The sequence below is a fragment of the Stenella coeruleoalba genome (assembly GCF_951394435.1).
Source record: "Stenella coeruleoalba genome assembly, chromosome: 4".
NCBI classification, from domain to species: Eukaryota; Metazoa; Chordata; class Mammalia; order Artiodactyla; family Delphinidae; genus Stenella; species Stenella coeruleoalba.
In genome coordinates, this window is record NC_137149.1 from 110,269,688 (window position 1) to 110,284,883 (window position 15,196).

A 15,196-nucleotide genomic window follows, 5' to 3' on the forward strand; every position below is an offset into this window, starting at 1 on the left:
TGAGAAAAGCAAGCTCTGTGTGTGTGTGTGTGTGTGTGTGTATATATACATATATATGTATATGTATATATATATATACACATATACACGTACACATAAAAATGTTTGGAAGGATATATGTATCAAATTGTTATGAAATTTACAGATAATGTCTGCAAAAATATATACCAAATTGTTATTCTTGGTAAGATATTATGATTTTATGACTGCTGAGGGAGGGGAGCATGAAGGAGGGATGACCACCCTTTTCTCCATATACCTCTACAGTACTCTAAATTACTTGTTTCAAAACACTTTTCAACTTTTTAAAGTTGAAGTAGTCCAACAGTTTGTAAGATAAGATTAATATTATTAATATGAAATTACAAATCCAACTTAACATTACATAATAATTTCTATTTTTTCCAATGCATTTTCTCAGATTAGTAATGAGATTTAGGTAAACTCTTACCCTTAAAAGAAGCTCGTCCCAACTTTGTAATGTGAAAACTATATTGGAACTCTTCTTCCGACCCATGAATAGTGTCTTTTTGTAGAAGTCCTTTTTCTGTCAAAATAGTATCGTTTTGTAGGAGTCCTTTTTCTGTCAAGTATCTAAGTGATTCGACAGTTATTTCCCAGAGACTTCTTTCTTTCAACAAAATCTTCTGCTGAACACCAAAAAATGTACCACTCATAAAGTGATATATGTCACCGAGATTTGTTGCAATCTGAAACAATTCAGGACATCATTAGAGCATCTTCCCTAATTCAAGGTAACATTTTGAATGAATAATTAATCAAGATGATGACTCATTTCCATACCGCAAAGCTATTTAAATAAAAAACTATTATAAAATCTACATAGTTGCATAAAGGTAATTTTATAACAACATTTTAAAATCAAAAGAAGAAAACAATTTAAGGGAAAAGATAGTTATCATATTCCTACTTTTTTTTTTTTTTTTTTTTAATTTGCGGTACGCGGGCCTCTCCCGTTGCGGAGCACAGGCTCCGGACGCGCAGGCGCAGCGGCCATGGCTCACGGGACCAGCAGCTCCGCGGCATGTGGGATCTTCCCGGACCGGGGCACAAACCCGTGTCCCCTGCATCGGCAGGTGGACTCTCAACCACTGCGCCACCAGGGAAGCCCCATATTCATACTTTTAATGAAAACATCTACACATTTCTCATTCAAAAACCCCTTAGGTTTTTGAATAATTTTTCACAATACCTCCAAAGCTGTGCTGTTTACTCCTCAATTATCACTAATTCCCACTTAGCCTCCTTCAGAAATCCTTCCTCCACCCCTTTCCAGCCACATGTGAAAACATTCTTTAGCTTTAAAAATTGTATTAAAAAAACAAACAAACATGGAAAACACAACTGAAAGCCTCCACTAAAACAGGATCAGGCAATACTTTCCCTGACATATTACCTAAAAATAGACAGCAGTTTTTTACTGCTTTTTGTCTCTCTCATTCCCATCTCCTTTTCCTGTTCTTTTGCTGCCTTTTTTTCTCCCCACTTACTCAGTATTTAAAACTTATAATGGCAATCATAAGTAATACTTAACTCACCACTTGGTATTCAGATGTAGAGCTGTCTCTGAATTAGAATAATTTATATTAGCCAATTTCAATGAAATCAACAAGTTATACTAAAATATAGTCAATCAATAAGCATATTTTTCTCTCTCACAGCTCTGACGATATTTCAACTGGAAAACTTAACTAGTAATTTCATATTAAACCATTATAAGCGATAACAGAAAATAAAATGGAGCACAGACATTTCCTATTGTTTCTCCTTTTAATAAAAATCATTCTTAATATAGTATTCATTCAGGCCAAATTGTACTTTTAAGATACTCAGTTTGTAGATTATCAGCATACTTAGTTTCTATATTGTTTTTTGGTTGGCCGATTACAGTTAACCGTGGGAGTAAACAAACAAACAAAATCCTTTACTTGATCCTTCTGGCGACCAACAGGTTACCTTTCTAGCCCTCTGAAAACTTACAGACATAGTGGTTTAAACCCACTGGTAGAGACTCTGCTTCTGGCTTCTCAAAGCTGGGTTCTTCACTGTTGCCCCAACCTGCAAGTTCAGCCATGACCAACTCCAAAGTCAACCCATTCATTAATTCAAGTGTTTACCAAGTGCCAACCACATGCCAGGCACTGTGCTAGTCACTGGGATTCAGTGATAAATGACAATACATGTGGATCCTGCTGTCACAGGGCTTACATTCCACTGGGGTAAAGTTATTAGCCAAATAATGGCACTAACAAGAATACGACTACAAACTGATAGGTGCTATTAAAGGAAAGAATGTGTTTCTACAAAGCATACAATAGACTGACTGGACTCAGTGGCAAAGAAAGGCTTCCCTGAGGAAGTGGTGGTGAAGTGAAAGTCTGACCGTTGAGTGGGTGAGGGTGAAACTGGAGACGGGGAGGTAAGAAGGGCGAGTCCCAGGCTTACAGAACACTGCAGTAGGAGCAAGTATAGAATGTTTGAGAAATGTAATAGAAGGCCAGTATGTCTGGAGTACAGAGTATACGAAGGCTGGTGAGAGATGAGGATGAAAAGACAGGCAGAGGCCAAATCTACCACAGTAGACCATGATAAGGAATTTGGGCTCAATCCTAACAGCAACGGGAAACAACCAGTGACAAATTTTAAGCAGAAGGGGGTGATACATTCGGATTTTATATTTTGTGAAGATCAGTCTATTGAAGAATTACTTGGAGGGGATGTGGGAAGGCAGGGCAGACAGAGTGAATGCAAAGAGACCAACTGGGAGACCATTACAGTGATCCAGGCAAGACCGCAGTAGTATGCACCAGCGTGTGCAAGCAGCCTACGTAACCTACCTTTTTGCCTTGGATTCTTTTTTTGTGAAAGCACAGTTATATTACTTTATTCAAATGTATGCAAAGATCAGAGATAAAACATATAAAGTGTCTAGCAGAACATCTGAAACATAGTTGTGAGAAACAATAATTGGAGGCTCCCTGTATCCCATGGCCCAACAACTGTTATGATCTCTTATTAATTCCTGGAGTTTCCATCTCTTCCACCAAACCCTGGACCTAGTCTCTCCAGGGATGCCCACGTCTACCTTCTGCCTCCTGACCTCACACTGCCCTTCTTGCCTCTCACCCCTATCCCACCTGGTTGTTCCTGTCCAGAGGACTTGACTTCTGCTTCAGTTCTAACTCTAAAGATTTTCCCACTTCTCCACCCGGTCTGTAATTCTGGCCTCTTTCCACAACTAGAGCCCTGTTGTGAAGCCTTACCCCAAGGAGTAGGAGGAACCCTGATGGCCTGTCCTCCTCAGGACGGGGCCCCATAGTCTCCTATGGGCAGGCTTGAAACAACAGCTGCCTATAGGCTAATCTCCTGAGCTGACTCTGCCTGGACTTCTTGCTGCTGTACTTCAATTGTTAAAACAGAAAACAACGGTTGCATTGCCAGGCCCATAAAACCAGACTTTTGTGGCCAAGTCAGTTCCCCCAGGAGTCCTGTACCGGAGTGCACTGAAGTCCCAACTCCCTCCTAATTCCACTGCCTTTTGTGGAGTCCTCACTCATGACATACTCATATTTGTCAGATGTATAAACATTTTCCTCCGCCTTTTCATTTGTTAAGCAGGGTCTTTTGAAGAGAATTTTAAAATACTGATGAAGCCTATTAAATTGATTTTTTTCTTTCATGGTTTACGGTTTTTGTTTCCCACGTAAGAACTCTTTGCCTACCCCAAGGTAACAAAAATTTTTTCCTAGATTTTCTTCTAGAAGTTTTATTTTAGCTTTTAGGTCTAGGTCTATGATCCATTTTGAGTTAATTTTTTTGGACAGTGGGAGGTAAGAGTTGGGGTTAATTTGTCTGTGGTTGTTCCATATTGGTATCTACTTGTTTCAGCACCATTTATTGAAAAAAAAATCCTTTTTTCATTTAAATACCTTGGCACCTTTGTTGAAAATGAATTGATCATATATGGGCCTAATTCTGGACTTACTGATCTATTGGTCTATATGTCAATCTTTGCACCAATATCACACTGTTTTTAATTATTGAAGCTTTACAGTAAGTCTTGAAGTCAAGTTCTTTTACAAAACTATTTTTGGCTATTCTATTCCTTTGCATTACCAAATAAATTCTAGTATCAGTGTGAAATTTCTACAAAAAAACCTGTTGAGATTTTGATTGGGATTGCACTGAATTTATAGGCCAATTTGGGAAGAAGTAACATCTGAACAAAAGTGAGTGTCCCAATTCATGAACATGCTATCTCTCTCCATTTATGTAGGCCTTCTTTAATTTCTCTAAGCAGTGTTTCATAGTTTTCAGTGTATAGGTCTGACACATATTAGTTAAATTTACCCCTAAGTATTTCATGTTTTTTTTGAATTTACTGTAAATGGAATTGTTTTTCCAATTATTTGCAGTAAGTATATAAAAATATAATTGAGTTTTGTACATTGACCTTGTATCCTGTGACACCACTAATTACACTCTGGTTTTTTGGACATTCCTTTGGATTTTTCTTGAATTCAATGCCATCAGCAAATAAGACAGTTTTACTCTTCCTTTCTAAACTGTTTGCTTTATTTTTTCTTCCTGTCTTATTGTATTGGGTACAAGTTCTGACATATGTTGATTAGTAGAGTGAGAGCAGATTTCTTTTCCTGAGCTTAGGGGAAAAAACATTTAGTTTTTCACCATTAAGTGTGATGTTACCTGTAGTTTCCTTTTTTTTTAAAATAAACAACCTTTATCAGATTGAAGAAGTTCTTTTCTACTCCTAGTATGTTGAGCTTTTATCATGAATGTTGAGTTCTGTCAAATGGATAATTATCAATATACTGATGAACTTTGAATGTTAAACCAACTTTGCATTATTGGAATAAATTCTGATTGATCATGGTATATTGTTCTAATAATGTATTGTTGTATTACTAGTACTTTGATATGGTTTTTTTTTTTTTTTTTTGCAGCACGTGGGCCTCTCACTGCTGTGGCCTCTCCTGCCGTGGAGCACAGGCTCCGGATGCACAGGCCCAGCGGCCACGGCCCACGGGCCCAGCCACTCCGCGGCATGTGGGATCCTCCCGGACCGAGGCACAAACCCGCGCCCCCTGCATCGGCAGGCGGACTCTCAACCACTGAGCCACTAGGTAAGCCCTGATATGGGTTTTTATATGTATGTTTACCAGAGACATTGGCTTGTAGTTTTCTCTTCTTGTAATATCTTCGTCTGGTTTTGGTATCAGCATAATGCTGGTCTCATAAGATAAGATGAGCAGTGTTCCATCTTCCTCTACTTTCTGAAAGAATGTGTGTATGACTGATATTATTTCTCCTTTAAATGTTTGTTAGAACTCACCAGTGAAGTCAGTTGGGCCTAGAGTTTTCTTTGTGGGAAAGTTCTAAATTATAAATTCAATTTCTTTAATAAATATAGGACTATTCAGATTTTTTATTTCTTCAGTCAATTTCGGGAATTGTGTCTTTCAAGAATTTTCCCCATTGGACTTCCCTGGTGTTGCAGTGGTTAAGAATCTGCCTGCCAATGCAGGGGACGTGGGTTCAAGCCCTGGTTCTGGGAAGATCCCACATGCTGTAGAGCAACTAAGCCCGTGCACCACAACTACTGAGCCTGTGCTCTAGAGCCCGCAAGCCACAACTACTGAACCCACGTGCCACAAATACTGAAGCACGCATGCCTAGAGCCCGTGCTCCACAAGAGAAGCCACAGCAATTAGAAGCCTGAGCACCTCAATGAAGAGTAGCCTCTGCTCGCCGCAACTAGAGAAAGCCCACGCACAGCAACGAAGACCCAACACAGCCAAAATTAAATAAATAAAATAAGTAAATTAAAAAAAAAAAAGAATTTCCCCCATTTCATCCAAGTTGTTGAATTCATTTTTCAGTATTCAAGGATACAGCTATTCAAGGGTAATTCCTTACTACCTTTACTATCTCTGGGATATCCAGTGATGACCTTCCTTTCATTCCTGATATTGGTAATTTATGCGACTCTCTTTTCCTTCTGATCAATTCAATCAATAATCTTACTGATCTTTTCAAAGAACTAGCTTATGGTTTCATTAATATTTTCTCTTGTCTATTTTTTGTCATTGATTTCTGCTTTTATCTGTTATCATTTCCTTCCTTCTACTTACTTTGGGGCTTTTTGTTTTGTTTTGTTTTAGCTTCCTAAGGTGAAACTTAGATCACTGACTTTGGATCTTCCTTGAATTTTAATAAGCATTTAAAGCTATAAATGTCCCCTTAAGCACTTCTTTAGCTGCCTGCCACTAATTCTGATATATGTTTTCATCTTCATTCCATTCAAGGTATTTTCTAATTTCCCTTGTGATTTCTACTTTGACCATAAAAGTATGCTGTTTAATTTCCAAATATTTGGGTATTTTCCTGATACCTTTCTATTATTTATTCATTTCTAAATACTTATTTATTTATTTGGCTGCATTGGGTCTCAGTTGCAGTGTGAGGGCTTAGCTGCCCCGAGGCATGTGGGATCTTAGTTTCCCGACCAGGGATCGAACCTGTGTCCCTTGCACTGGAAGGTGGATTCTTAACCACTGGACCACCAGAGAAATCCTTACCTTTCTATTATTGATGTATACTATAATTTTGTTGTCATTAGATACCATTCTTTATATGATTTCAATCCTTTAACTTTACTGATACTTATTTTATGGCCCAGAATATGGCCTATTTTGGTGAGTTTTCAAGTGCACTTAGTGAATGTTCCACATTCACAATGGCATACTGGAAAGAGTACAGGCCAGCAAGGCAGGAACCTGAATTATAATCTCATCTAAACAGAACACACTGAATGACCTTAAACCAATCACGAATTCTCTGTTACCTTATTCAATATATAAATGTAATAAGACTCAATGATCTTCATGATCTCTTTCCCTTCTTTATTAATTCCTTGGCAACCCTCCAATTGCAGGTCTTTATTACATTATACATGGATTACTACAGTTGCTTCCAAACTAGCCTTGCAATACTTCTGCATACTATTATTCCCATTTTACAGATAAGACAACTGAGTGAGGTTTAAGAGAGCATTAGTAATTTACACAGGATAACAAGAGACAGAGCTGTGACCCAGACACAGATATGTGTGATATCAGAGCCCCTGCTTGAAACGACCACAGAACACTTTGACTATTACTCCACTGATAAGTGACTGTGTCACAACTCTTGAGTCTATATTTAAGCACTCTCTCCTGTCTTCCCCAATCTACAGCACACACTCTGCCCCAACTTTTTCCACCCAACCTTCTACTCTTTGGTATCTTCAGCCCTACTCTACAGCTATAATATCTATTGACTGTTACCCCACATCATCTTAAAGTTTCTCATCTTTCATTCTATTTTAAGTACCTGGAATGGCTCATTCCTTCCCTCTGCTTATCTAAAACCTCTATCTCCTTCAATACCCAGCATTAATTCCTTTTCTTTCTTGTAGCCTTTCACTCTTGTAAATGGCCAGGGGATACTGCAACGTTACACCATTCATCCGCAAGGTAATCAAAACCTGTCTCATATCTTTTATTTATCAATTAAATTTTGGATTTTCCCTTAAACCATTCAGGTTGATGAAGAGAGACTACATGATAGGTTAAGAACATTGGTTTTATCATTAAAGAAAGCTGAATTCAAACCCTGGCTTTGCCACTTTCGGGCTGAGTGATTTGGGCACAAAGTTAAAATTTACTTAAGGATAACCCTAAAAAAAAGGTTTAGCTCAAGAGATATCCTAAAAAAGAGCGCCAATTTTTAATCTTAGGAAAAAAAGAGTGTTTTCCCATTATGCCCCACCCAACTATTTTTTTTATTTTAATTTTCTGCCTGATAAAGGCTATACTGATCTGACAAATGTTTATGGTCACAGGACTACAATGAACCTTATTCTTAACAGTGGCAGAGATGCAGGATTATCCCACATCAGGACCCATGTCTTTAGAGCTCCTTCTATCCCCCATAGTATACACCAAAGTTTCTTACTTGTAATGGATGCCCAGTTATGATTTGTTGATTTTTCACATTCTTTATAATTCAAAGGATTAAAAATGCACATATAAATCCAGACTCAGATTTATCATGTCACAGACTGTTCTTTTCCACATTAGATTAGAAGTTAACATTTTTTTCATACCTTGTAGTTTTCAAAACTTTTTAACTTCCATTATCTCAGGTAACAGCAATAAGATATAAAAATATTAAAAAATACCTTCAAACCAATCAAAGAGAGAAACAAAGTATGGATTCCCTTGGTGAATTCTTGAACAAGTTGGCTATAACAGTTTTCCAATGGTCTGCTTATTAACTCCAATACCTACAAGAGTTAAAGCATTATTATAAAAAATAAATTTATGTTTTGCATTACTATAAAAAATAAATGGTGTTCCATATAAATTTTATATTTTGCATAGATTGTGTGAAGGCTGGGGGAGATAAAAAACATAAAGACAAAAAAATAAGAATTTAGCAGGTATTCTCATGAAAATGGAAGAAGATAAATAAGGAAAATACTTTTCATTGTTTGCCTGAAATAGAAAAGTATTTGAACTACTCTTTCTAATTCTTAATCATGGGAGAGAAGGAAACATTAGTTAAAGGAATATTAATAATTAATTTTTAAAAGACAATCTCATAAAAAGGCTAGACCAAAGTCCAAGAAAAGACAACAAAATGACCAACCATCCACCAGATTATTACCTGTTGCTTGTCTTTTTCTTGCAATATAAGAATACTCTCCCCAGTAGAATCTATTCCAGCACGGCCAGCCCTGCCAATCATCTGTTTATATTGATTCTTCTTTAAAAATTCTTTAGCAACATAGGGGGCTCTTAAAATAACTCTATGGAATTGATAAAATTAATTAAAAGTGGTATTCCATCTATAGCAATAGCTTCTATTTTTTAAAGTTTTCATTATATTTATGTGATATTAAATTTAGTAACATATTAACTCAAAATAATAGGCAACTACTGTTTACCAAGAATCTATGATGTCCTAGGCTCTTTATGTACATTATTTATAATCTTACAAAACTCTTGGTGATAACATTCTTTCTTACTTATTTATAAAGGAGTTAACTAAAGCATATATATACGTTAAGTCATTTAGCAAAACTCACAAAATTAGTAATTACCAGAACCATAACTTGAACTTAAGTCTGCTTAGCTGTAAAACATATGGTCAATCCACTAGAGCAATAATCTCAAAATAGTTTTGATTTGATACTCCATAAATGAAAAATCTGACCATGGACCACCAACATATGCATATTCATTTATGAGCTTACAATACTGTCAACATAAAATTGTAGATTTCATCTGATTTTGACCTACAAATATGGTGATTTCAATCCTGTTCACATATACAGAAGTTTGTAGCCAGCTTTCCTATTCAAAGGTGAGAGAAAACCTGTCATTTACCTAAAACAATCAGCCTACCTCTTTATTTATAAATCTCAATGGACAGCCAAGATTACCAAATACATGAAGAAAACCAATGACATAAAAGAAAAACAATGAGAGCATACAGAAAAAATGTCTGACAGAAGCAGATAATATGCAGAACAGAAAAGAACTTTAAAAAATTCTAATTAGTATCCACAGAAAATTCTAAAGGGTACTGTATTCACACTATGAGAGCAGACTCTTATAAAGAAAGGACAATAAAAGAGAGTTCTTAGAAATTAAAAAGAATTAATTAATTTAAACAATTTAATAGAACAACTGAATAATGAATGAAACACAGTTAACGGAATACAATTAAAAACTGATTTTGTTATATAGAAAGTAAAGATGGGCTTCCCTGGTGACGCAGTGGTTGGGAGTCCACCTGCCGATGCAGGGGACGCGGGTTTGTGTCCCGGTCCGGGAGGATCCCACATGCCGCGGAGCGGCTGGGCCCGTGGGCCATGGCCACTGGGCCTGTGCGTCCAGAGCCTGTGCTCTGCAGCGGGAGGGGCCGCAGCGGTGAGAGGCCCGCATACCGCAAAAAAAAAAAAAAAGAAAGTAAAGGTGAAGAAATCACATAGCTCATATAGATTGAAAAATGTGTAAGAACAATTAAGAGATGCAAGCTCAATTTAAGAGGTTTCAACTGTCTAACTGAAGTTACAAAAGCAGACAACAGAGAAAACAGAAGAAAAGAAATAATAAAATAACTGAAAAAAATTACTCTAAGATGAATAAAGGCATAAAACTTTAGACTGAAAGCATGTACCAAAGGGCTAAGCCCTATGAATAAGAAGTAGCTAAACTGGGAGAGTTAGGATTGCAGAATTAGATTTCTCAGTTTCTTCAGTTTCAAACCTTGGCTTTGAAACTCATTTGTTGGCCGTGAAGTTGGGTAAGTTACTTCATTATTCAGTGCCTCAGTTTTCCCTTCTATAAAATGTGGATAATAAAATACGACCTTTCTCACAGAGCTGTTGTAAGGATCTATTAAGTCAACGCATGTAAAGCTGTTATGACATGAGTGAGGGCATGTAATAACTGTAATTATTATTATACACTATGACAAAATGTTAAGGTTAAAGAGAAAAGTCTAAAAGCTTCTGGAAAGGGAAAAACAGCACGCCTATGCAAAAACAAAAATGACCAACACTAGCGCCTAAAAGACATGGAAGAATACTACAAGGGCCCCAAAGAAAAAAAACTGAACCTAGAATTCTGCTCCTAGCAAGGTGTTCAAGTGTGAGGCTAAAATAAAGACATCTTCAGCTACGCAAAGATTCAAAAATTTTTACTCCCAATGCAGCGTTTAAAAAATAATTACCCAAGGATGGCAAAATAAAAAATGGATCATAGAAGGAAGATGTGAGACACAAGAGGCAGTGGTAGGCACACACACACACACAAAAAGTATAATTTACAGGTAAGTTTAAAGAACTATTGATTATAAGATGAAAGAAAATTTAAAATCTAGAACTAAAATTCCAGGTAAATGCAACAATACATGAGGCAGTGTAGAAAAACACACAAATGCTAAGACTCTTGTTATGTTCAAGCAGAGGATATAGTTATTGATTAATTCTAAAATGACAGAAAAACACAGTTGCATTTTTTAACAGTTTTACAACTGTTAAAAAATTTAAGAGTAACCATTGAAACAAGAGAAATAGGATACATAACTTCCTTTTTTATTTCAACAATTGTCTGAAAAAATAGAAAACTTAACCAGTGACAGAGTTTGAAAATAAAAGAATAGAAAAAAATATACTTGGCAAAAAATGTAGTCCCAGCATTCAAAATAAAATCACTAAATGAGGAAAACAAGGATGTATTCTATTCATAAAAGGTATAATTCAGCAATAAGATATTTGCAGTAAACCTTTATATACCTAGTTTTGAAATACAAAGCAAGAACTTTTAAAAATGTAAAAAGGAGAAGTTGACAACTCCATCATTACAGTGGGAGACTCTGAAACTGACAAATCAAAGAATCACAAAGAAAAGGGAGGAGCTGATGACTAATAACTGTTATACATTGAGCTATATGAAACTACATACTCAACAGAAAATACATATTTTTTTAAATCTCATGGATGATTTATAAAAACTGACCATTTATTTGAAAAAATGTCACAAATGACAAAGAGTAGAAATCAATTATACTGGTAATAACCAAAAAGATAATCAAGGATCTACTCTTTAAAAAAAGATACTAGACTCAAAAGTCTTTCTGGATGAGTTCTCTAAAGTTTCAAGGAAATCTGTTAAATAAACTCTTTCAGATCATAAAACATGGTCAAAAACTTGCCAACTGTTTCTACACAACCAGGATAATAAACCATAACATCAAAACCAGATAGGGAGAGTAACAAAGAAAGAAGGAATTCTAACAGCAAGAAATCTACTAGTGTTATTTTTCATTAAAATATTAAAGTAAATAAACCGAACAATCAACTAAGCAAATGCTGAAAAAAACATTTGATAAATTCTCACCCACTACTGAGAAAGAATAAAACAACAAAAAAAACTGTTGGCAAGCTAGGAACTGGAAAGTTTTGAGACCGGCCAACAATGACTTATATCTTACCTTCGAGCTGGTAGGTTAACACCTGCTGCTAGGGTGGATGTGCAGGTAAAAAGGCAGAGAACTCCTGTGGAGTAGGCCTCTTCCAAGAGCTTCCTTTCATCACTCGTTAAACCACCATGGTGATAAGCAACTCCAAATGGGATGGTGTGCTTTAAAACAGGACACAGGTTGCCATTGCTGATATTCTTCAAGTTCTTAATCACCTCATGTTTTTCTTTCTCTTTGTGTTTCAGATATTCCCTGGGAAAAAGACGTTAGACGTGAACCCTTGATCTTATAGTGACAAAGTACCTAAAATTTTAATTTCAGTAGGTGCATGTAAACATTCTTTTTTTAAAAGAACTTGTTACTTTTATTGATATAAATACATAGAATGTTCTTAGAATTTTGATTTGATTTCATTAGCTATTAGGCAGTTTCTCTGAACCTTTTTGTGGATCACAGAGCCCTGTGAAAATCGGCTTAAAACTAAGGAAAAAAATATTCACATAAACACAACACTTTGCATATAATTTCAAGGATTCATGGACTTCCTGAAGTTCAATCCTGTACCTCCTATGAATACATGAACTCCAGGTGTAGACCCCTGCTCTAGATGTTACAATTATTTTTTCACAAGAACATATATCTTTAGTGAAGATGATTTGTTTTAAGTCATAAATTTTCTTCTCTGAAGATGAAAACATATATTATTAAATCATATGAATTATATGTAAAACTGTCTAAACTCTAGCATTTTAGAAGCCTCAGTAATATCCTACAATGTCTTCTTACCTAGAAGCACCTATTATTTTAAATTCCCTTCTAGAAAAGAAAAAAAGGAAAGAAAGACTAAGTACAACTAACTACTAACTGACTACAAAGCAACAACTTCTGAATACCAGTAGCAAACAAATATAGTCCAAGATATAAATATAATACACACAGCCCTATGTTGTTTTAGCATGCTTCATGGAAAGCATAGAGAGCTCTGGCTGGTGCTAACTGCACAAGGACAGTCATTTCACACGAAGTTGAGAAATGGGAGGCCAGGAGACAGTGAAGAATTGGGAAGAAAGTGGTCAAGATTCATCAGTGCAAGAACTAGAAGTGGCCGCTGAGTAGGGAGCAGCAGACTTTATGTTACTACTTTCCGGCCAGTGTTTGAGGTCCTGAAAGGGACAAATCCTTCTCAAGGAATTAAGACTTATGGATAATCACCTTATAATTTTAGAGAAGGGAGACATTATTTGTAACTGACCAGATAAGACATAATTATATGGAGAAGGGTTTTGTGGGAGAAGTTGAGATGTGAGCTGGGCCTTGAAGACCAGGTGTTAGAGAGGCAGCAATGAGGGGGCAGGAAAGTGCAGTGTTGGCAGAGGGTAAAGCAGGATTGTAGGCATGGAAATGGCAAGTTCAAGAATAAACAAAGAAGACAAGTAGTTCAGTCTGGATGAAGTGCAGGGTGGATAAAGAAAGGAAGAAATAAGGATGGAAAAGTAAGTTGAGTCATTATCTTAGCATGAATTCTAGGCTAAGAAGCACTGTGGTATCATTTTCAGGGACATTTTTAGGGAAAGTGATATGACCAGAGCTCTGGCAGTTGTCAGCAAATAGTGTTTAAAAGACATCCTTAACTTAGAAGTCAAAGGTGGTAATAGCTATAAAAAAGATAATTTTCCTTGAGATTGAGACAATCACTTGGGAAAAAATCTGCTTCAGTCTTTGCACTTAGACATACAAGCATATTCTAGGTGATTTTACTATACCTGCTTCACATGAAATGTCTGATTAAGAGGCAAATCATTAAGACATAGGCTGATATTCCAGGACTCTCATGAAATTACGTTCTAAGGACAATACTGAGATCAGAAACCATTTAGCCCCAGATTTTACTTCATCTACATGTAAACTATAGAATAATATGAAAAAGTATGCTCTAAACATGACATTTTAGCCAACAGCCACCAAAAAAGGGGGCTAAGCTATACTCAGAACATTCACCTTATGAAAGCAGCAAGTAATATGGAAAATGTATTTTAGAGGAAGTTTTCCTTCAGAAAGAGTTTAAGAAAGTATCAAGTGTCCATAATAATTCATTAACTAAGGGTTCTGGAGAACCAAATTTTTAAGTAATTCAATATTAAACATCAACATTTATGACCCAAATAAACTGTTATCACCAAAAAGCAAAATAAGTCAAGGATATAACTTGACTAATAATAAACCTCACATCTCCCAGTCAAAAGTTTGTCTCTAAATTTCCCCATCACTTAGTGCTACACTACCTTATTCTAAGAAAACAACTGATTTACTGAGAATATCTCAATGATAATTTAATTTCCTTAGGTTTTTATAGTCTACATCACCACTGTAAAGGCAGACTCTGTTACTGAAATCGGAAACTCCTGAGCTTTATCCCGAACATCTGCATCTCTGTACTAGTCAATGAATTTAACTCTATATTAGATCAATCCATGATGACAGCAGGATTGGGAGGGGAGGCGGAGGATGGCTAGATTAGAATCCATAGTACTGGTCTGTGAACAGTGAGATAGCACTGGCTCAGGGGCCAAAAAGAAGTCTGAAAAATATGATAAAAGTACACATGGGACAAAAAGGTACAGAAAAAACTAAACTGTTCATACTTAAGTTCATTTTATACTTATCTCTATGACATAACAGAACCAACATTAACATTTTATAGTATAAAATTACAAACTAATACATTTCTTAATTATTTAGGAAATTCAATTCAAATGTCCACACAACCTAAGTGTGAAGTTTACTAAGAAAACAAAGGCAACAGTACTTAATTAAAAAGAAAGTTAAGCTGAAGATATGATTCATCCACACAGTGATTAGTGATCAGTCCTCTGATCATGTAGGCCAGCAGCTGACCTTGGCTGCATGCTGGACTCTGCCTAGGAGCTTTACAAAATAATGGTGCCTGGGTCCCACTCCCATATATTCTGATTTGTCTTGGATGTAGCTTGGGCACTGAAATTTTAAAAAGGCTCCAAGATGATTCACTGTGCAGCCAAGCCAGTATATTAGTCAGCGTTCTCTTACAGGTAGAATTATTCTCTGGCCATTTCACATATGTGAATTTCACAGTTCAACTTTC

General features: G+C 36.2%; 1 protein-coding gene across 3 annotated transcripts in view; it reads right to left on the reverse strand.

Annotated features, from left to right (window-relative positions):
• Nucleotides 1-15,196, reverse strand: part of HELQ (helicase, POLQ like) — a 40,674-nt gene that overhangs the window by 12,827 nt on the left and 12,651 nt on the right. For 2 of the 3 annotated variants that reach the window (XM_079920273.1, XM_079920275.1), the window contains 4 exons: nt 12,088-12,327; nt 8,752-8,893; nt 8,264-8,368; nt 452-710 (listed from right to left, as the gene is read on the reverse strand). In XM_079920273.1, the coding sequence (XP_079776399.1) occupies nt 452-710; nt 8,264-8,368; nt 8,752-8,893; nt 12,088-12,327 (746 nt within the window). The remainder of the gene's footprint in view (nt 1-451; nt 711-8,263; nt 8,369-8,751; nt 8,894-12,087; nt 12,328-15,196) is intronic. The other variant, XM_079920274.1, reaches the window with a different exon arrangement.